Source organism: Triturus cristatus, chromosome 2_2, assembly GCF_964204655.1.
Source record: "Triturus cristatus chromosome 2_2, aTriCri1.1, whole genome shotgun sequence".
Taxonomy (NCBI): domain Eukaryota; kingdom Metazoa; phylum Chordata; class Amphibia; order Caudata; family Salamandridae; genus Triturus; species Triturus cristatus.
The window spans coordinates 303,346,613-303,370,042 of record NC_140582.1 but is presented as its reverse complement, the minus strand read 5'-3'; the positions used below and the strand labels follow the sequence as shown (position 1 = coordinate 303,370,042).

At 44.9% G+C, this 23,430-nt stretch overlaps 1 protein-coding gene across 9 annotated transcripts in view; it reads right to left on the bottom strand.

The window, feature by feature from the left end:
- ELAVL2 (ELAV like RNA binding protein 2) overlaps positions 1-23,430 on the bottom strand; it is a 558,243-nt gene that overhangs the window by 363,649 nt on the left and 171,164 nt on the right. Inside the window, exon 1 of one of the 9 annotated variants that reach the window (XM_085641345.1) lies at positions 22,291-22,362. The exons of 7 other annotated variants lie outside the window; for them this stretch is intronic. In XM_085641345.1, coding sequence (XP_085497471.1) covers positions 22,291-22,293 — 3 coding nt within the window. In that variant the 5' untranslated portion in view covers positions 22,294-22,362. Of the gene's footprint in view, positions 1-8,885; positions 9,097-22,290; positions 22,363-23,430 lie in introns of those variants that run through there. One more of the 9 variants, XM_085641344.1, reaches the window with a different exon arrangement.

The window sequence follows — 23,430 nt, the reverse complement described above, 5'->3', positions numbered from 1 at the left end:
GCATAATGATTTAAAGTGTATCCTACTTACAATTGGTAGCCAGTGCAGATTTTTTAGTTTATGGCTTATTTGTTCGAACTTTGGTATTCCTAGTATCAACCTGGCTGCTGCATTCTGCAGGCGTTGTAGTTTAAGTAGGATTTTCTTCCTTACTCCGGCGTATAACCCGTTCCCGTAATCCAGTCTGGACAAGGCTAGTGCTGTCACCACTGTCTTGCGTGAATCATACGGTAAGTACGGTAGAATCTTTTTGATCATTTTTAGAATGTACCAGAGTGACGAAGCTAGTTTGCTGGCTTGAGCGTCGAAAGAAAGGTTAGTGTCTAACATGATCCCTAGGTTTTTTTACCTTTTCTGACGACTCTGGGCATCTTCCCATATCTTTAGGCCACCATATGGGGGACCATATGTTTGTGTCTCTTCCTAGTATCATGACCTCACTTGTCCCCGTTTAGTTTGAAGCAATTCATTTTCATCCATTGACTGATTTTTGTCATGCAGATTTGAAATTTTTCTGCTGTGTCCTGTACCTCCTTGCTTATTGACACCACAATTTGGGTGTCGTCAGCGTAGGATATAGGAGTGAAGCCGTTGTTCCTTATTATTTGTGCAAGTGGGGCTACATACAAATTAAAAAGAGTAGGGCTCATCGATGAGCCCTGCGGGACTCCGCATGGTAGATTGAACAGCTTGGATTTCGCTTCTCCTAATTCTACTGAGAAAGTTCTATTCTCTAGGTAGGAGGCTGTGAGAGCGCATGCTGTGTCATGTATGTATGCTGTTTTTAACCGTGTAATAAGGATTTCGTGGCTGACCGTGTCGAAGGCCGCTGATAAGTCGAGTAATATCAGAGCGGCCTTCGATCCATTGTCCATTATTTGCCTATTTGTCTATTATCCTATTTGGATAGAGCCTGTAGCTCGCTGACTCTCCTGGCAGATGTTAGAGCGAGCAGCAGAGCCGTTTTCCATGAGATGTACTTGATGGATGCTCGATGAATGGGCTCAAAAGGGTGCTTCATGAGTTGGTTAAGGACTAAATTGAGGTGCCATGTCGGTGGGACCCGTCTAGGTCTTGGGAAGGATCTATATAGTCCCTTTAGGAACTGCTTGATAAGCCTATTGGACCAGAGAGACGGTCCTTTGTAAGTCCTGGTGAATCGTGAAATGGCCGCCAGATGCACCTTTATGGATGCGTGCGCCAGTCCTGACTGTGCCAAGTGTAGTAGATATGGCAATATCTGTTCGGGTGTGATATGGAGTGGTTTCAGGCCTTTCTCTAAACACCATGTGCAGAATCGTTTCCATTTTAGAGAGTAGGTTTTGTTGGTACTGTCCGCTCTTGCTTTTGCCAGCACGTCCCTGCATTCCTGCGGGATGTTTAAATGACAGAACTCTCTGTGCTCAGGAGCCAGGCCGATAACCTGAGCGATTGCAGGTTCGGGTATTGCACCTGCCCGTTGGACATTGTCAGCAGGGTCGGGTGCTGCTTCAGACGAATCGGCGTCCTGATGGAGAGGCGATGAAGAGCCGAGAACCAGTGCTGCCTCGGCCAGAACGGGGCAATTAGGATCGGGGTACAGGGCTCCGCCTTCATCTTCCTGAGAACCCTGGAAATCATTGGAAACGGTGGAAAAGCGTACGCAAATACGCTGAACCAACCTATGGAAAAGGCATTTCCGAGTGACCTTGGTTGGGGGACGCCAACTTGCGTAGTTTGGGCATTTGGCGTTCTCCTTGGTGGCAAGCAGGTCGATTCCTGGGACTCCCCATTCTGAGAATATGTGATCCAGCGTACTCATGTCGTGCTCCCATTCGTGGGAGAGGGATTTCTGTCTGCTTAGGGCGTCCGCAATGGTGTTGTCCTTGCCCGGGACATAGTCCACCCTGAGCGTGATCCCATGGAGTATAAGCCAGTTCCAGACCTTTTGCGATTCGCGTGATAGAGTAAGCGAACGCGTTCCTCCCTGTTTGTTGAGATAGTGCATCGTCGTGGTGTTGTCCGTTCTGACGAGCACCTGGGAGTTCTGGATGCGTGGTAAAAAGGCTTGTAGCGCCAGATACACGGCTCTCAGTTCCAGAAGATTGATATGGAGTTGCTTCTCCTGATTTGTCCATTTGCCGCTTACTCAGAGGTCCTGTAGGACGGCTCCCCAGCCTTCGAGGGATGCATCGGTGGTGATCACCAGAGGTGCTGCTGGAAGTAGGAATGGCAGTCCTATAGACAAATTCTTGTGATTTCTCCACCATTCCAGGCTCTTGGATATTTGCGGTGTTATCTTCACAATGTCTTTGAACGAACCTGTACTCTGTGTCCATTGGTTCGTGAGGGCTTCTTGCAATGGACGCATCCTGAGTCTGCAGTGAGGGATGAGGAGTATACAAGAAGACATCATTCCTAGGAGTGATTTGTAGGTTCGAACTCTTAGGGACTTCTTTGATGCCACAGCCGTGGCCAGAGATATTATTTTGTTTTTCCTTTCCTTTGAAGGAAATGCCCTTGCGCATTCCGTGTTCATGGTCGCCCCGAGAAAGGTGATGTTTCTTGTTGGGGACATGCAGGATTTCTCGTGATTGAGAGTCAATCCTAGGTGTTGAAAAAGATTGGTGCAGGCGTTGGAGGATTCGGTCGCGCCTGCAGCTGAAGGCGCCTTTACCAGCCAGTCGTCGAGGTAGGGGAAAACTTGGTGACCCATTTGACGCAGGAAAGCTGCCACAGGTGAAAGGCACTTGGTGAAAATCCGCGGTGCGGATTTGAGGCCAAACGGTAGGACTTTGAATTGGTAGTGCTGTCCTGCGACCTCGAATCTCAGGAATTTTCTGTGCCCCCTGAGTATCAGGATGTGGTAGTAGGCATCCAGGAGATCCAAAGATGTCATAAAATCTCCTTTTTATAGAATGCCTAGTATTTCTTGGATCGTCACCATCCTGAACGACTGACTCTTCAGGAAAGAGTTGAGAGCCCTGAGGTCTAGTATGGGCCTCCACTTTTTCTCCTTCTTGCGTATAAGAAAGAAGCGGGAATAGAATCCTTTCCCTCTTTGAGACGATGGAACTCGCTCGATCGCTCCTTTCTTCAACATCGCAGATATTTCTTGGAGCAGCAGTCGTAGATGTTTGTGCGGAAGCCTGCGGGGAGGGGTTGCAGGTGGGATGGTGGTGAATTCCAGGTAATGGGCGAATCTTATTAATTGGAGTACCCAGCGATCTGTGGTGATGAGATGCCAATTTTCTAGGAAATGGGTCAATTTTCCTCCAATCTTTAAGGAGGGATATAGTTGCTGGACTGGCTGGAGTAATTGGTCACTGGCGTCCGCCAGTGCCCCTCTTCTGGTTTTTGCCCCTGAAGTTTGATCTCCCATAAGAAGACTGACGACCTTGTTGCTGCTTCTGTTGGTACTGGGATTTATTCTGGTAGGAATACGAGGACCTATTTTGATAGGATCCCCTGTAGGAGGACTGGCCCCTAGATTTGTTGCCTCGAAAGACTGATTCCTTGCCTGCAAAGTACCAAGTGCTCTAGCAGTATCAGTGTCTTTCTTGATCACTTGGAGCGCCTCGTCAATCTTGTCCCCGAAAAGGTGTTGGCCATCGAAGGGCATGTCCAGCACCTTCGTCTGCACCTCTTGCCTGAATGATGTTGCCTTAAGCCATCCCTGACGGCGCAGGACTGCTGCACCAGCTAGTTGTCGAAAGCCCGTCATGGCTACATCTATGGCACAATCAATGATCTCAGCTGCCGAGGTTTGACCCTCCGTAAGCAGTGCCTTGACCTCCTCCTGAACTGTGTCTGGCAGTTCCGCTATATATGGGGCTATATCTTCCCAAAGCTGGCGGTTATAACGCCCTAACAGGGCTATGGAGTTGGCCACCTTGATGGTCATGGCCGATGTCGTAGTAAACCTTTTACCGATTGTGTCCAACTTCCTGCCTTCCCTGTCCGGTGGGGCTGACAGAGGAGAGGAAGGGTTGCGAGAATTCTTTTGGGCCGCCTGGGTTACAACCGAATCCGGTTTCGGGTGCCCATTAAGGCAAGCTGGCGCTGTGGTTGGAGCCTTGTATTTTTTATCCAGGCGCGGAACAACCGCAGGTACAGAGGCCGGCGTCAGCATCAATTTCTTTCCCTGGTCCCAGAGAAAGTCTATTATTGGGATCGACTTCGTTGTCTTCTTTGTTTGCTCCTTCAAGTCATGTAAGAAGCACTCGGTCTCAGTCGATTCCATCACCATATGAAATCGCTTTGCTGCTCTTTCCACTATTCTATGGAAACCGCCAATGTCCACTGGCGGTGAATCTGCTTGGCGCGGTTGGGGTGAAGCTGGGGAAGATGCCACATACTCTTCCTCCTCATCATGATCCGTGTGGTCCTCTTGGACTTCCCCCTCTTCCATTTCTTCCGCCTCCTCATCTAATGATTCTATCACCTGAGGTGGCACTTTCTCATGGCGGACCTGAGTAGTTGGCCGTGTCTGTTTTGGGGCTGCCGCTGGTGTATTTGTAGTAGGCGTCGGGCCCCCTGTCCCAGTTGCCGGTGATTCCGGGAAACGCTGTTTGTAGTCCTGGATAAGGTATTTAAGGTCATTTACAATTGAAACGGGAAGGCATACCATCGGGGTGACCTCCGTGCGAACCTGAGCTCGGAAAGAGTGTTCCTGGTAGCTCATCTCCTCCTGTTCTTCGTCCATGCTCTGACATTTCACGTGAAGGTCTGAAGGGGCAGTAGCCTCATCCAGTAGTTCTTCTTCAGATTCCTCACTCTGGAGAATCTCCGTAGGCAAATGAGTTTGCACCCTACTTGGTGACGTTGTTTTTGGTGTAATCTGCCTCTTGGTCAGTTTGCCAGACACAGAACCTTTTGCCGGAGCCCCTGCCGTCGTCATTGGCGTTGTCGACGGTGGTATGGACATAGACGACGTTTCTATCAGCTTGGATTTCTTCCATGGCTCAGTAATGACCAATGTCGACGACGATCCCTCCGTCGACCTTTGGCGACGGTGCCTCCGTACACGATATTTTCTTCGTCGACGATGCTTTCGTCGACTATGCTTCCGTCGACGATGCGCTCGTCGACGATGCGCTCGTCGACGCCTTCCTCGTCAACACTCCCGTCGACAGGGGGCTCTTCATCGATGATGCCATCGTCGACGAGGCAATCTTCGTCGTCGACTAACTTTTGGACGTCGACGACGGCTTCAGCAGTATTATAGATGGAATAGGTTTACCTGCTGACGACGGAGTGGTCGTCGTCGACAAGACCGACGACGCGGTCGTCGTTGACACAGTCGTCGTCGCTGTGGAGACAGACTGGCGCCACAACCCTTTTTTGCGCTGAGGAGGATGTCGCAAGTTTGCTGGACGACTGGGTAGGCTTCTTAAAGGCCTGAGAATCCTTTTCAGACACTGAAGATTTTGTCGATCTTGCCTCTGAAGACTTCTTTTGTGCCTTCATAGGAGGAGTGTCTGAGGGGCCAGGGGACGCCACTCTTGGCCTCTTCAGGGAAACTTCAGAGGTCCTTGAAAAGCTTCCCTCTGAGGATGCCGCATTTTCCCTCTCCTTAAGCCTGTCCAACCAGATGAGCAGGCGACCCTCTCTGTCCCTCAAGGTCTTGTGAGGGAAAGACCTACATATCTTACAGTCTTTAGGTATGTGGTCAGGATAAAGGCAATATAGGCAGAGGTCATGCTTGTCATCCACATGTAGCCTTTTCTTCCCACATGAAGAGCAGGCCCTGAAAAGGGCTTTCTTCTGGGATTCCGACATGCCAGAATTTTGAAGAAATAAATCACTTACTGCAGTGATAAGTGGCTTGAAGTAATCCTGTTCAAGTTCTTGAAGAAAGAACTCACTTTTAAAAGTGAACAAGTTGGTATTGAAGAGATCCTGAGGAGAACTCAGGCTGGAGACTCCCTAGCACAACGTGCGGTAGAAAATCTGAGGGACTGAGGCTCCTGTCAGGAAGGTTCTAGAGGGAGGCGACAGCTGATTGGCTGGCTCTAAGAGTTTGGTCCTTTTTACATAAGGACAAGGATAGGCTACTAAGGGGAGGCCCTTAGGCCTATTTTTCTCTATGCATGTCTATAGGACATTACTTTTCTATGTACCGGAGGCTCCCGTCTCGACGACGGGGAATGATTCAGGCATGTCAATCCATGAAAGACACTCCTAATACTGGATAACCAAGGAGAGGCCGAATGTAAGAGTAGTAAACTCGTAAAGGATGTAGAGCCACTGAAACTGGAGGAAGTGACAGTGAGGGGGAAATATGGGAACTGCGAGGTACTAGTCTTAAATCCAGACATACTAGCTAGTCTTTGAGGAGGAGGAGATCTGAGGAGATGAATCCACTATCTTGAAATGAAGGTATATAAGCCATTTGTTGAACTGAGTCTGATCACTGGGCGTTTTCCACCATCTCATTTGTTCACTAAGATGTTGCTGAGGAAACAGCAAGGGTGCAGGGTTGTCTTGACAATGGCCCCTTTGGCTAAGAGGTCTTGAACTTCTGTTGCTACCAAGGGCGATTGCTCTGCAGAGAAATGAAGGGGCTGTGGGGTCCAGGACAGAGGAGCCATAGAATTCGATTTGAAATCCTTGGACAGACAGCAGGACCCAAGCGGACATCAGAGTTCTCCAATTGTGTATAAAGTGTGCCAGTCTGCCCCCAATTCTAGTTAGGAAAATGGGAGGACACTCACAGTGAGGTGTACTGTGGGTGTCTACCTCTGGTGCTGCAATGTTTGTGAAATGCGCGGGTGGAGTAAAATACTCCAAATTGGGATTGATCCTGGAATTGTTCCCTTCTACAGGGTGGGCCTCTGAAAGACGCCTGTTGCTGTCCACGGCTGGCCAAGTGCCCTCTTCCCAGGCCAGTCCCGGTGAAAACATGGGGGTAAAGATGTTTATTGAAGACTGTGCCTTTTCTAAGGAGCAAAATTTTGCATCGAACTTTCTGAGCTCTTTGATGAACGTCTCACCAAATAAGCTGCCCTGCGTTAACAGGCCCGCTTTGGAGGTGGCAAGATCTAAGTTGGGATCAATTCTTATTAAGAGGGATCTTTTCAGTAGATAGGGCGCAATTGGCATTGCCAAGGAAACTCATCGCCCTCTGCGCCCAACCCGATATAACTTCGGATGAAATTAGTTAGCCATAGGCCCTGGCATCCTCCAACAATACATCAAGTATTTTGGTCAGGAGACTGCTACATCTAAATGTTTGTCCTGGCAGGACCACCAGGATAGATCATATGCCCTTTTTGGGATCACGCATGTATTTAGCAAGGAATTTCGTCATGTGGGGATCTATTTCTGGCTGAAGTGCCACTTTAATCATCAAAGAGGGACGGGGCACCCTGCCTTGGGGAGGTAACAAGCTACTCCAGGCTGGGGCTCGTGGGGGTCAGCAGCCTTGACCGTTCCGATCGCACCTTAGAGGAATCAGATCTGCAATCATGGCCCAACCTCAAAAGTATGCAGGCACCATCCAGCGGTTGGAGGACCACACAGTCCCGGCGCGTCTCCAAGAGAGCATGGCACAGTGTAAAAGTGAGAGCGCTTCTGCAGGCCCAGTTAAACAACCTGAAAAGGGAATATTGATTAAGGCAGAAAAATACAGCACATAGGCAACAAGAAAAAAAAAAAAAGCACATAGCCTGTACTTATTTTATGGCTTGGAGAATCAGTAAAGAACGAGGAGGATGGCCTCGGAATGTCCAGATTGGTTGACCTTTGTTTAACTCCAATGAAACTGATCCCTAATTGTCACGGGATAGTGTTTGTTTCCGATGTTTTACATGACTGCCATTCATTGAAGTGATGAAAGCATAATGCTCTTCTCCGGGTAGAGACACATTACAGTTTAAGCATCACATACCTTCAGTAAGCACTACAGATCTACACTATGAATGCCCACTCGCATTATAAGGTTTACCCAAGGTCAGAATCAATACTTGAAGAGACCCTTCTGCAACAGGCTACCTGTGCACAGATTCAAGCTGCTTAAGACAGTAGTCTCACATACAGCCCTCACATTCATGTGCAATCAGCTCAGAACGTCCTACATTAACTGGGCAGCAGCAGCCTCTTCTTAAAAGATAGACACTGGCGGCTATTACCACCAGGCCATTTTCTGTGGATGTGTCACGGGTCAGACTCCAGTAGAGATTCACAGTTAAAGTCTAAAGAACAAGCAATAAGAGGCAAAAAATCCAGGGGACTAAATGGGCAGATTCCATTTGCTACAAACATGCAGAAAAATATCTTACCCGTCTAACACTGAGTCTTGTATGCAAAAGATGCATGCACCCAGAGGAAAATTCTTGAAGCCCAGGAGATTGACATCAATTTTTTTTGTTCAAAATTATATAGAGCAAACTCTACTTGAAGGTATCAGAGCAATCTACATGAGCACCAGCTGCGCTACAGACGGACACGTTCATTTTGTTAGGCATGGGGAGATTAAGTGACTTGCCTAGAATCACAGGATGCTGAGCGCCCCTGCCGAGAATCTAACCCACTTCCCCAGCTTCGAAGTTGACCACTCTAGCCGTTAGGCCACACAGTTTTAATCTCACTTAGTGACCTGTCTCGGTTCAACCATGAATTTACACAGCTTCCCCAGAGCTTAGTAATTTTTCAAGCCACTTAAAGTCTGAGACAACCACACAGTCTTGTTCTTCAGTTTCATGTCAATCAGCCGACACCTTTCTTTCACCCTAGCTAGGTAGCTACATACAGATTCTTCAACTCAGCTTCAAAGTGTGAGAAAGGTCTATTCCAAACTATTTTAACTCTGCAGCCGACTCATGCACTTTCACTTTCCATTTTCCCGTTGGCTCCACGGAGACAGCTTGTTTAAAATTTTAACCGCTTAGAAAGAACACGCCAACCAAGAATATGAGGCTGATCAGAAGGAGTCTGGTTTTGGAGGTGATCACCCCGCAGTCCATATTTGAACTTAAGTTGTCTTCGAGTCCTGCGTTGCTTGCTGCCTGTATATTTCCGAAACACCTTCCTCTTCTCTATGTAGCTCTTATCGTTTGCCTGATCGGAGAGTGAGCTACCAGGCACATGACCCGCATTATCCCGCGGAGGTCATGTGGCTTCTGTCCCTACACCACCACTCACCCGATGGGTAGGCGGGGGGAGCCATGCTACACTTGTTCCACAATGATATGCTACTGGAGCCGCCATCTTTAAACGGAGCCCTTTCCACACCACTGCACAAGCTGAAGGGAATATTAGGATGTCATTTGTGAACAATGAATCTGTATTTTATTAATTTACAAGAAGCTTTTGTATATATTCGGGAGGAATGTTGTGTACGCATCGTTTTTACTGAGGTTTTTAAAGAGGTCTCCTTAAAAAAAGTAAATTTTCTGCAATTACTTTCAGTTTTGCATCTTCCGCAAAGTTCCAACATGTCAGCGAATAGCGTGTGGCCCATCACGGTTCATTCTATTTGGTCTGTCCGGAGCTTTTTTCAATCCTATTATGGTCGCTCTAGCAGCATCTTGTTTTTGTTAGGCACGGAGAGATTAAACGATTTACCCAGAATCACAGGATGTCGCGCGTCCTTGCCGAGATTCGAGCCCGGTTCCCCCGACTTGACGCCGACCGCCGTAGCCCTTAGGCCAACTTCTCTCCCCTTGGAGGAGACATTCATAGTCTGTCATCTGGTGACAGTATTTATTGAAATCATGATTGGCACAGAATGTTGTATCCCCTAGGGTGGTGATGGCGTCACTCACTATAGTGTCAGACTGCACATCTCCGATCCCAACGCTTCCCCGTTCGGCACTGTGCTTTAGGTTTCACCTTGGTGATGTCACAGAAATGATAAATGAACAGGGGAGCAAGCTTGAGCCACTTAAGATTTTATTACTGGGTGTTTATGTCTGTGCAAGGTAAATTAAACGCATTAGAAGAAGGTAAAATAACACCATGAGTCAATGTACCAGAGTCGAAATGGCACCCGCACCAAAGAGCAAGCCATTGAAGGAATGTGCGACACCTGATTGGCTATTTGTTCACCAAGCTTGAAGTGACATGCAATGGAACTGGGCAACAATCCCCTGTGCTTAATTTTTATGAGAATAAGTGCTGGGGCCCAGCGTTTTCCTCAGAAGCACGTGGCAGGTGCTATCAAATGTCGAGGGTGCCAAACACAGAGGCTACGTAGTGTTAAAACCACCGTATACCTCTTTCATCCACCACCATCCACCCCCCTCCATTAGCTCCCTCTTTCAGATTCTTTTTCATTTCTTTCTTTCTTTGTCACTGTTTTTCTGTCATTCATGTCCTACTTCTTCCCCTCTTTTGTGTTTTCTCTCTCCTGCTCTGGGCATATGTCTGATGAGGAAAAATAAGGGCAACTACCAGCTCAAATTAAGCACTGAACTAACCCTGATAAAAACAAGCATTTGCAATGCAATAGGTCTCGCATTTAGGCGAGTTTAAGCTACTGCATTGTAAATGACAATGCCTTTTATTTAGGTTTTAAAAACGAAAATAAAAATAAAAGGCAATGTCATTTACAATGTCAATAGCTCAAACTCGTGTAAATGCGAGACCTATTGCATTGCAAATGCTTGTTTCACTAGTGACTGAAAATTCCTTGCATCTGAATTTATTCGCCTAGTGCACACATACTGCACGCATATTCTCAGAAGGAGCATTGCCACCACAGTTACCGCGGTGTTTACTTACAGCAACCAGGTCAACTTTGTGGGTCAGATTTGGGCCATAGTGTTGCTAAGTCACAGCTCACACTGACTGTAGCCTTGTTTTCTGGCTCCCATAATCATGCATTTGATTCCTTATAGTGACAATGTTTTCCTTTACCTAAAAAGGATATTAGGGGAATGCAGGAAGATGCAACTTTAAATTAGAGGTGTAGATGGCCAAAATAAGAGTGGAAAAGACTAGATCAGAAGAGGACTGCGGCTCTTACTTGTCAATCTGTGCTGATTATAACATTAAAGGCAACCAATAATGAACTGCTGCTGGTGATAGCAGATTTACAAGACTGGGATTTAATTTCAAAATAACTAATGGGCAAAGGTGTTCTTTATGAAATAGCATATTCTTCATGGTTGAGAGCGGAGTTACTTCATTATGGAAGGCGTTGGTTTTAGTTTACCTGCAAGTACTGTCTCAAATCTAAATATAGTAACTAGTGACTTACATAATCCTGCAATACTTCTGTTGCATCTAGCAATGAAAGTGGCATTGGGTGATGCTAATGTGGTGAAAGTTAAACAATTCGGAATCCTGTTGCGCTTATTTTAGACCACTCAATAAAATACTATGTATCCTTCCAAGTCAGTGTGAGGGTAATTTAAAACGTTTTTTTTTTTAAACTCCTCCCTTCCTCTCTAGAATATCCAGACTTAATTGCGTTTACTGAAGCGTCAACTCTGGATACAGTCAGTTGTTTTGTTTAAACACATCTGCCCCATCAATAATCCTTCCCCTCTCACCTCATCTCGTGGCTGACCACAACTAATACTATTGATGTGCCATCAAGCAATCTCATCTTGCACCCTGGCCTAATTCACTGTCCACTGTTTCCACTCAGTGTATACAGAATCCCTTTCTGAAAGGTGTACTTAGCCAAAGACTACCTTCTGATTTACAGAAGTAGAATTCTATAGGATCAATAAAAACTCGTAACACCTATCCTTATACATAGTTCCGACAGCCTCACTAGGTTTGCTACTTCTCTAGATATTAGGAGCCTTTCCCTACACTCAGGAATATTGTTTTAAGACACCCATGAGACAAGCTGGAAGGAAGATAGAACAGAGAAAAGATGGCAGTCCATCAAAAGATCCAAGGTTTAGAGCAACAAGGACTGAAAGGTGTGAACCAAGGAAAAATATTGGACATTTGTAATTTAAATAAAAAGCAGACCTACGTTTTCTAAACTCTAGTGTTTGACTAGGTTTGAGTAAAATATAAACCACCAAATATAGGTTTTTGAACATGTGGGTGATGGTAATTATTCTGGAGGTGCAATTTGACAACAGCAATAAAAGGAGAAAACAATCGGCTACTCTCTTGCATCGGGGAAAGTATATATCACACAATGTTAGCAATTTTGCAAAGTTAAGTCTTTTTCTGGCTGAGGCAGATGTCACCTGTGTCCTAGGGCTTTTGGGGATTCATGCCATGATACCACAAGAGGATGTCTATTCACTGTGGATCCCCTGACTGTTAACCATCCTGACAAGAACCAACTCAGTCACAAGGTGCTTTTTCTTGACACTAGTTACGAAGTGCCCCATTCTCGCATTTTCCCAAATGGTACGCAATAAAACAAATATTTGGCTGCTAATATTCATTATCTATTGATTATTAAAACCCAATCCAAGTACTGTTTGGAATGCACATCAACTGAAGTTCCTTGGTGCTTAACGAGGGGGCAATATTTGACATGGTTACCACGGCAGCTAAAGCCCTATGTGACTGTCAAAGTTCAATACTGAAAATAAATTCAAGCTGCTGGATGGTCTAAACATTCCAAGGTTTAGCTGGGGCTCAATGAAAGCCTGGGTTAACAAGTTGAAACTTTTGTTTATACAACATCCAGTGGAGTTAGAGGCTATAAGAGCTTGAAAAGAAATGTAAACAATTTGCTAGCAATAAACTAAGGGGGTTGCTGCCTGAAGAACCCAGTGGACAATTCAGTGCGATTTAAAAATATAGGTCATGTCATAAGGTTAAGGTGGCAGAGCTAAGCAGATATGTTCAAACCTATTCAATAAGCCGTGCGTTTCTAAAAGAGCTCTAAGCAGAATTCATTCTCTTAGGCCAAGGTACAACAGAGTCCATTAAACCCCCGACTGCCACGTTGGCTCTAGAAAACTGGTTTCATGCACGCTAATTGGCAGAAGCAGTTAATATTGACTGTGCCGATTTTGTCAGAGGATCCGTAACTTTCAAATTTAAGACTGTTTAGAGCAGGTTTCCACCTGGGCTTTCCGCAACCTTTCATCTCACAAATGGGAGTGCAAGTGTGCTAAGGACTACAACCGCAGAGGTTAAGATTAGCTTAGAGAATTACTAGCTACCTATCAACAAATCAATGACTTGCTTGGAGGTGAAATGATTGAGACAGGAGAGTTAAGGTAGCTCAAAATCCAGGTCACTGGCTGAGAGATATTAATTGCCAGTAGGTATTTATAATTGCAACCTAGTTTACATAGGAAAACCATTTAGTTTTGCCTATAACTTTTACGAATCCTCCCGAAATTTTCAAAACTAGTTTGCCACTACAGCCACGGTCTTGAAAGTTTTAGGGAGATCCATTAAGCAGGGGCCATGAAAAAGGGGGCGGGGAGGGGCCCAAAACGCATTTTCCCCATGTTAATTCCCATTGAAACTTTAGACAGCTACAACCCGAATTACTGTACGGAATTACACCAAATTTGGCAGAAATGTATCTGTTGGTCCAGAGAAGTGCCTTTTTCTGATTTGGTGTAAATCTGTTTAGTAGTTGGTTATTTAAAAAATATATTTTTGTATAAATAGGGACGCAAAGGCTCTGCAAACCGTCACGATCTTGTGCTGAGATGCAACTGGCTGCCAAAGCTTCAAAACAGGAAGTCCCACCAATTTTTATTTTTTTTAAAGAAAAGGGGAAGGGTAGGAATACCCTGAACACCTAGGCCTCTTGGGGGTGAGGATCCCACAAGGACTCAGCCAAGGCAAAAAAAAAAGTTTAACAATCTTCGACTGCTTCCGCCGGAAAAAGAGACACAGGCTCCTACTCTTCTGTAAGGTTTAGTCCCCGGGTGGGTCAGGTCCTGTGAAAATGTGGGAAATAAAAGAAAGGGGTGCACAGGGGCACTCTCCTGGGTCTTAATTATGCCCCCGGAACCACCACCTCCCCGGGGCTCATAGTAAACGATGCTGGACAGCAGATCACTCCAGGCCTCGGAAACTACCATCTCCTCAGGACCATTTGTTAAATTTAGATGGAGGGGCGCATGGACCTCCATGCTCCAGGGACCACCAACTCACCAGGCCTGTATTTTAAAAAGGAGGGGGCAGCACAGTCTACCTACCGGGCCATTTTCGGCCCCTGGACCACCACCTCCCCAGGGCAACCCATTCTGAAGAAAGGAGGTGGGCTGCATTGCCCTTTTCCAGGAGCAATATATGGCACTGATGACCACCACCCACCAGGGCCAGCTGTTCACTATGGCTGGGTGGGAGCTTGAACTACTCTCGCCAACCCACAGCAAACACTCCACTTCCAGCAAGTGAGAGCGGAGAAATGCTCTTGCGTGCTGTTAACTGAGCATTTGCCAGTTACCTTGCCCGCTGTCAAGCGATCAGGAAAACAGAAACATTTCTTTCACACAGAGGAACCTGAATGTTAAGCAGCTTCTTGTGTGTGACATAAATTTCAGCTCCGGCAGGTGTGGAACAGGCTGGCACCGCAGAGGCCTGGAGTCTCCCCCCCCCGCCCGTGATCATGAGGAATCGGAGAAAGAGGCTGAATAAAGGTCAGAAACTAGCAGAAAGAGGCAAAATCAAGTTCCGAAACTAGCTTGTTGCGAAATGCTGCGACGGAGAACCCGCCCCCTTTTTCAACCACTCTCGAAAGGGGTCTCCCGGCATACTACTGGTTGGGGGATGAACTCCGCTTTGGCTGCTGAAGGACGTTGGGGGCCAAGGACCCCTACTGTTGCAACAAGCAAGTCCCCCATGGCCGGATTGCTGAAACTTTGAAGGCCCCTCTTTCTCAACCACTGCACAGGGGCCTCCTGGCACTCTGTTTGGGGAATGAACTCCCTTTGGCTGCTGAGGGTTGCCCGGCTGCTGGCAAGCACCAGGAAAGTCGTCGCACTTGCGAAACGAAGTGACTATTGTGCCAAAAGGAAACCAATGTGAGGAGTTTATCGGTAACTACGCATTCTACACGTGACAGTAGCCGAAATCCGCCAACTGAGTGGCATTCTATACGAAAAAACAACCAAATGTTACAAAGACGTTATAGTTAGGAAATAAAATGTAAAAATCCTTAGAAAATATATTTTTTTTAAAACAAAGGTCACAGGGAGGTTATAGTCAGGACATAGAATTTAAAACACTGTCAAAATCTACAGGGAAACAGAACAAAGGTTGCAGAGACGGTATAGTTAGGCTCAATTTTTACTCATACAATACCAGTGAAATTCAGCAGTTTTAGTTGCCTGAGCTAGCTATAAACCTACGCCCCCGCAATGCACTGTTTATGACCTCACATATTACATCACTTATGACATGGTCAGTGACATCACTGATGGCATCTCAAATTACATCACTAATGACATCAACCACAGTGTGTGCATGTTTTATAAAACTTGATGAGAGAAACTCCTATACCAAGGTACTACATAAGTAGAAATAGTATACTTTCTGAACTACTGAGTGATACTATTTGTAGCATATGAGAGTGGCTGTGTGACCGAGTGGGTGTGTGAGTGGCTGTATGCCTGAAATCTGCGCATAACTATAACGTTCCTGTAGCCTTTGTTTTTTTCTATGCATTTCTAAGGATTTTTTAAAATTTATTTTCTAACTATATAGTCCCTTTAACCATGGCTTTTTTTCTGTGGATTTCAAAGTTATTTTTTATGTTTCCAAACTACAGCGTCCCTGTAACCTTATATTTAAGTTAATTATTAGGGGGACTTAAATTTTATTTCCTAAATGTAACCACTAACCTTTTACAGTGAGTGCAGGACTGTCTCAGTAAGTCTGTCAATGGGTGTGAGAGCCCCTCAGTGGGTCTGAGTGTGTGTTTGTCTAGGGTGCTCCATTTTGCCTCTTCTGCTTTTTCTGCCTCAGTTTTACCCTGTTTTGCATTTCTGCTCATTGCTGAGCTGCATTTTGCCTCTTTATGTAGGTTTCCCAACTTTGTTGCCAACCTCTATTTTGCCTCCTCCTGCTCATTTGTCCTTTATTGTGCTTCTTTCTGCTTGTTTCGGACCTTTAGCCTACCTCTTCACACTACTGACCTTTATTCTGCCTTTCTGCTCCTTTCTCACCTTTAATTTTCCTCTGTTGCTCATTATTTTTCCTCTTTCTGCTAGTTTATCACCTTTATGTTGCCTCTTTCTGCATGTCTTTGACCTTTATTATGCCTTTCTTTTCTGCAGGGGGAGCCTCAAGGCCCCCATGGTCCTAGCTAGCACCCCACCTCCTACGCAAGCCAACATTGCTGCTGTACGGAGGGTGCTGCTGGAAAGGCAGTTCCAGCTGTGCAGGAGCAATATGTTTAATTGCTTTCCCTGCCTGTCTGCGGGCAGGGAAAGAGATGACATCTCCACTTCCAGCGGGCCAGAGCATTTTTACTGCTCCCGCTTACTGGAACCGAAGTGTATGGTCTCCCTTGGTGGCAGCGGTCAGTTCCCACCAAGCAAAAGCTAACTGCGATGTCCTAGGGGTGGGCACCCCAGGGTATAGCAGAAGCCAGACCGGGGATGCGGCGGTCCCCAGGGCCATGTATGGCTCAAGGAGGGCGGCCACGCAGCCACTCCCTCTCCTTTGATCTGCATGGGTCAGCCCTGGTGAGGTCGTTGTCCCTGGGGAAGTATATGGCCTAGGAGGGGGGCCGACTGGCCCCCACTTCCTTTTTATTTCATTATAGGCCCCCATTACTTTAATTCAGCCCCAGGGAGGTGGTGGTTCCACGGGCTTGAACACGCCACCAGGAGAGGGGTCTGTACGACCCCCTTCGAAATTTAAAATGAAGCTCCGGAAAGGTGGTGGTCCCTGGGGCTCAAAAGAGCACCCCCCATTTTTTATCCTGCGCTTTTCTTTTTCTTTTTTCAGCAGGAGCCGCGGATCCAGCACAATTCCTGCCCAAATTTAAAAAATGAACTTTAGACCTGAGGGGTCCCAGGACCAAAGCTAGATGGGTCAGTGTATTCCTACAGTGATCTATTTTCTTTTTCAAATGTTTTTTCATGGACTCTGCTGAAGCCAAGTACTAAATGGCTGACAAAACTTCCTGGTTGAAGTGTTGGCAGCAAATCAGATCTTTGTACAAGATCATGAGAATTTGATATACAAGATATACAAATTTGGATTTTATTTAATATTTCCAAAACTACTGAATTGATTTACACCAAATTAAAAGGGTTCTTTCTGGACCAAGAGCTACCTTTCTGCCAAACAGTTCAGGAAATAGTGGTGTCTAAAATCTCTATGGACATTAACATTGGGAAAAACGTTTTTTGACCCTCCCCTCAACTTTTGTCAGCCCCCGGTTGACGGATCGCCCTGAAACTTAGTGTGCAACAAAAATTACCGGGGCACTTTTTTTTTGGAACATTGCTAAAATACACAACCTACTTGCAGTTGCCAGTAGGTAGTTATATTGGGACCTAGTTTCCATAGGAAGAGCGTTATTTTGTATACCTAATAACTGACACTGTTTGACGAATCTTCATGAAATTCTAGAAACTAGTATGCCAGTCACTTCAGCTGCTGTCTGAAAAGTTTCGGGGTGATCCATGAAGCGGGGGCAGATTAAAGAGAGGGGGTCCCAAAACGAGTTCTCCCCATGCAATTTTCCGAAGGGATTTTAGACACTACTACAGCCTGAACCTCTGAACGGAATTACAGCAAATTTGGCAGAAAGCTTGATCTTAGTTGAAAACGAGTGCTTTATGTAACTTTGTGTAAATCTGCTCAGTAGTTTTAGAGTTCTCCAGTTAAAATGTATGTATATCTAGAGACATGGACCCACTGAGGCAGACCCACACGCCAACAGCAATGCCGTGATTGGCTGGCAGGAACCTGAGTGGAAAGTTGTGGCCCCCATTTTGTGCATCCTAACTGTCCAGGCAGAAAAATAAAATAAATGCTAGAAGGGGCCCAGATATAGGTCCCCTGACCATGTGGGACAGATGGAGTCTGAAGGACCACTCATAGGCAAGAAATTGTCCAAATACCTTAGTGCACAAGGGTCCACTGATTCATTGCGGCGCTCAGCGTGACCCCGTGTGCTCTGTGGTGGATCCGTGAATCTAGTCCCCAATTTAAAAAAATACACCCACTTAGACCCAAACACCTATTCACACACTCATGCTAATAGCCACTTCAACACCCACTCACAGACCCACAAAACCACTCACAGCCCAAAACACACTTACCCATACAATCACTCACCCACAAAGTCACTCTCACCCACAAAACCACTCTCGCCCAGACACACCCTCTCCCAGCCACACCTACAAAACCACACGCACCCAGGCACTCTCGCCTAAACACACCCTCTTTTAGTCACTCCCACACATCCACTTCCACCCACATTCCCACACAGCAACACACCCCAACACAGCCACACACCCAATCTCAGACCCACAAAATCGCTTGCAGCCCAGACTCCCTCCCACCTACACAACCACTCAGACCCACAATACCATACACACCCACAAGGGACTCGCATCACAACCACTCACACCTCCCCACAGCCATTTACGCACACCTATAAAGCCCCTCACACCCATTCACACACCATACTGTCACCCACTTCAACCCATAAAACCACTCATACCCACTGACAGCCATACACCCAAACACAACACCCCAGATACACTCATTCACACAGCCACTTACAGACCCACAGAGCCAGTGACATGCACAGATCTAGTCAGCTACTCACCCGCACAGCCACTCACACCCAGTTACACAAACATCCATACAGCCAATCACGCACCCACACAGGCACTTGAACATCCACTTGCATTTGTTGTATTCTAGGTGACACTGCAAAATATTTGCTAGTGTCATCTACCACTTTATAGCTTTATTCCCCTTGGTAAATATTAAAGTAGTCCAATATGCTACCTTGGTTTCAATTTGAGGGTATGATACACGTATAAATGGAAAAACAAACTCTTAAACATACAATTGCACAAGAACAAAAAAATTGAGTTACCTTTCTTTAACCAGATGGTGATTCTAAAAGTAAATTTTTTTTTTTTTTGGGGGGGGGGAGAATTTTAGGTTATGCAAGGAAAATAACAAGGGCAGTAAAAGGAGTAAGGGAAGACAACATGGAAGAAGCAACCAGCTTCAGCCGGACAGGAATGAAGGGGGGGAACTGTGGGGTAAAAAAAAAACCACACAATTGTGGTTGTTCACAGCATCCATGAATTGAGTAACGGATTACATTTTCACTCCAACTGGCATGTGGCATTTTCCACAATCATGTTTATGCTAAGCCGCCTTCCCTCTCAGCTCTTCATAATTCTTAATATGCAATGATTTTTAGAAAAGTTCTACGAGTCAGAGGATTTCACTGGAGGCGACATGTCTTTCTCCTGTCCTTCCTCCTATTTCTTCAGCAGAAGACATACTTACTTTAAAAATGCCTACCTAGCAAAGGAAGCCATAAAAAGGTGGAGCCCTGGTTCGGAGAGATATAAGTAACTAACTCCTTTAGGGAGTAGTTTGCAATGTGCATATGTGGAGACTTACTGTTTCCAATGAGAAGTTGAGCTTTGGGGGTCTCTGCATTCGCAGCACATCTGCAGCAGCACTGATGCGGATCTGCGGATTCACTGCTCTTAAATTAATCTGTTGTGAAACAGATAGGCTTCCAAATACTAAGCTATATATATGGTTTTCTTCTTTTAAAGAACTTCGTACATTGCATTTATAGAAATAATACATAGGAAACCTTACCATTTTGTTTTAAAATATATCATAAGAATGAATTGTTTGAATAAAATGCCTTTATAAACTTGTGGAAATGTACATTAGTAAACTGACCTTATGGGTCAAATTGCAGTACAATTTACATAAACAATCAAGTGAAATTCACAAAAAAATAGGTTACAGGGATGTCAGTCAGGAAAAAGCAGTACAAAAAAAGTCTAAATTTACAGAAAAAAACCCAAAGGGTACGGGGTCGTTATAGTTGGGTTCAGATTTTGCACACAAAAACAATTCTGCAGTTACAGTCACCTGAGCCAACAATAACTTATGCAATGCACTGCTTATGAACACACATATTGCATCACTCATGACATGGGTAGTGGCAGCACTGATGACATCTCGAATGACATTACTGCATCCAGCAAAGTAAACTTCAATATACTTCATAAAATACCATTTAATTTAAAAATAAAAATAAAGACAGGTGAAAGGTGTACAGCAGAGCTCACTGCAACTTTAACTACTACATTCAGTTTTCACCCAGGAGAGAGTTCTCAGTGGATAGTCCTGTCTCTTCTAAACCACTACTCTAAACACTAATGAGCTAACCAAGACATCTAACAGTACAGGCTAGGCTATCGCACACCACCATTTGTCAACCTGCAAAAAAGATTTTAGTGCAGACGTCAGTTTTACACAAACCACTACAGCACACCCAGTAGAGAGGTCTTAGCAAACAGGCCACTGTCAAAAACCACTAGTAAAATTATCCAGCAGAGAGGTCAGACTGTTGCAAACCACTACTACAATGAACCATCACCCTAGAGAGCTCTGATGAATTTATTGAAAACTAGTTCTACAATCATTCATCATGAAGGAGAGGTCTAAGCAAAGTGGTCAGTATGTCGTGAAACACAACCCTACTCAGCCATCACTGTGGAGTGAAGTAACAACAAACCGCGTAGACTGTCGCAAAGCACTACCACACACATGAATCAACAGGGGACATGTCAGCATAGAGACTAGTTCACTCAAACTATACACCCACTTTAAAAAAGGGATTATATTTCAGATGATACGTGTTAGAAATATAAACACCAAATAGTACAGAAATAGTAATTTAACCTATGCAGTAGCTCAGCATATATCTTTCAGTGTCAGAACCTCTCATAAAATACTCACTGGTTGATGTCATCAGTGATGTAATATGTGAGGTCATAAGCAGTGCATTGCTTAGCGGCGGCGGGGGCTTAAGTTCTAGTTAGCTCAGGTAACTGTTGAATATCTATGGTTTTGTACTAGTGAAATCTGAGCCCAACTAAAAGTCCCTGTAACCTTGGGTTTTTCCAGTGATTTTCTAATGCTTTTTTTAAAATTCTATTTCCCAAATGTAACGTCCCTGTGACCTTTGGTTCTTTAGTGAATATGTATACGGTCACACTTGTGTCAGTGTATTTACTTTTATTCCTCCACCAAAGCACACAATCACCAGTTCGTTTCAACTATAATGGTGAACAAGACCAGTAATCCTAGTAACATGTTGGTAATTGTGTGCTTTGGTGGAGTAAAAGATAAATACGCCGACACAAGTGTGTCCGTGTTGGCCCCGTTATGAGTGAACTTGTTGGAATATTAAATCAGCTGGTCACTCCGTGATGGACTGCACTACAAAGAAACGCTTGACTGAAGCGTCAGTAAGAAAGCAGACCGTGCTTTTACTTGGCAAATTATATATACACACGGGCCTAATAAATGTATAAAAGTTCAACAGTTTTGAAAGTAATAGCATGTAACAACTGAATAGGAAAGGCAATACTATTTCGACTTGCGGACCTCAGTAGCATACCTGCGTAGGACTAAGCTCAAATGATGAGCCTGGCTCCTATTTGTCACAAAGAATTTTATCGGGCCCAGAACAACGTCAATGATGCTGTAGTCCCATCCACTTTTAGTCTAAAATCAGTACAAGTACAGCTCAGAACTCATACCAATTTTGACCTCAATCCTATATTCAAGCTAAAATGTAGCTATCCTGTGCAAAGGCCTGCAAGTCATGGAGTGGTTGTGGACTAATTTCATGAACTCTGCCAAAAGCTTAACCTCAGGGCAATATAATGGGACGTCCTTCCAGAAGCTAGACTGTACAGTCATTAAAAATTAAAATGTTGAAAAGATTAAACAGTGTCTGGAGAGGAATGCTTCTACTGCATAACCACCTAAAATACTGTTTGCAAAGCCCCAACTCAAAGGGTTCATCTTAGCAATCACCATCCTCTTACAAAGTGGCACCTCACAACTTCTGTGATTCTGTGCTTTGTAACGGGGCCAGCGTACACCACATTTTAATGTTTTCTCTAGCTTATTTTGATATTAGTATTTCACTTTTAAGCAGTTTGTCATAAATGCATATTTTTACATCTACCATCAGGCATTCCTTTTTTATCTCGATACGTTGTCAATTGTGTTTTTATTCTAGATGGTAAGGCTTGAGAAACCAAGTGAAGGATACAAAGAAACAGCTTGGAAGCTACTGAGAACTATACCGAGAAAGTGACAAAAACGTAAACAGATGCTAGAGGTAACAGGGTGGCAGAACTCAAATCCTAGTTGTAGGAAATAGATCTTTCTTACCATGTTCTTTCCAATGTTTCTTTTTTTTTAACTTCAGACTTCCGATATTTGGCATGTGCAGAATTTGGGGCCAGCTAATCAGCTTCCTGCTGCCCTAAAACTGAAAACCGGTTTTATTTAAAATGCCATGCTTTATATTTCTCCAGTCAGCTCTATAATTGCGCAAAGTTTATGCACAGTTGCATGAAGTTTAAATCTGAGATTCAATATTTGACCACTTGGATCCATAGAGAACAGACTGTTCTTGTCAGCAACTTTGATCGGCAGGAACAGAGCCTGTGTTTACAAGAAATTCAGGCTATTTAAACTTCCATATTTGACACTAGTCAGCTGTAAATGTGCATGACATTTCTGTACAGCTACACAAAGTTCTAACGTGGGATGCAAAGTAATGAATAAGACATTTACCACTACCTACTACAAAGGTTAACACAAGGTAAGGAAAAAAGGATGCCTACCTCGGAGTTAAAAATGTGACAATAGACGATAGACGAAAACGAATTCGCAACTTAGGAAAAGTCTACAAGGGTGAAAATATAAACAAAAAAAACGTGTCAGTTTTCCAAGTTGACTTACTGACTGCCTGACCTTTGGCAACTGTTTACAATTAGGCAGGGGCCACGGCGATTCAGCCCAATAGTCACACTTCGCCCCTAATCTCCCTTTGGGAGACAGTGGCTAAGTAGAAATCGGTCTTCCCCATTTCCAAGTCATACACATCCATGTCCAAACAATTGATCAGTCAAGAAAGGACATCCCAGTCACAGCACAGTCCTTCCCAACAATGAAGGGCAGCAGATGGAAACTGCAGGGGTGAAAATGTTTGATACTTGTAAGTGAGTCAGGCACGAGCTGGCCCTGGGCAAAATGACAAAAGTGTGTCCGAATGAATGCAGATCGTTTTTTTATTGGAGTACACGCTACTGTGGGACACCGGATGCAGTACACATTTCTGAAACGAAAACGGTGTCATTTTGTGGAAACTCTAAACTGATTTCCCAGTGGTTATTGCCAAATATAGACTGGCCTACCCTTTTAAAAAATATGCATGAATACTCGCCTAATGGGTTTATTTTTCTCTGCCTCCTAGATGACTGAAAACGTCTCTAACTGGAAGTTCTAATGGCTCCATAAGACCAA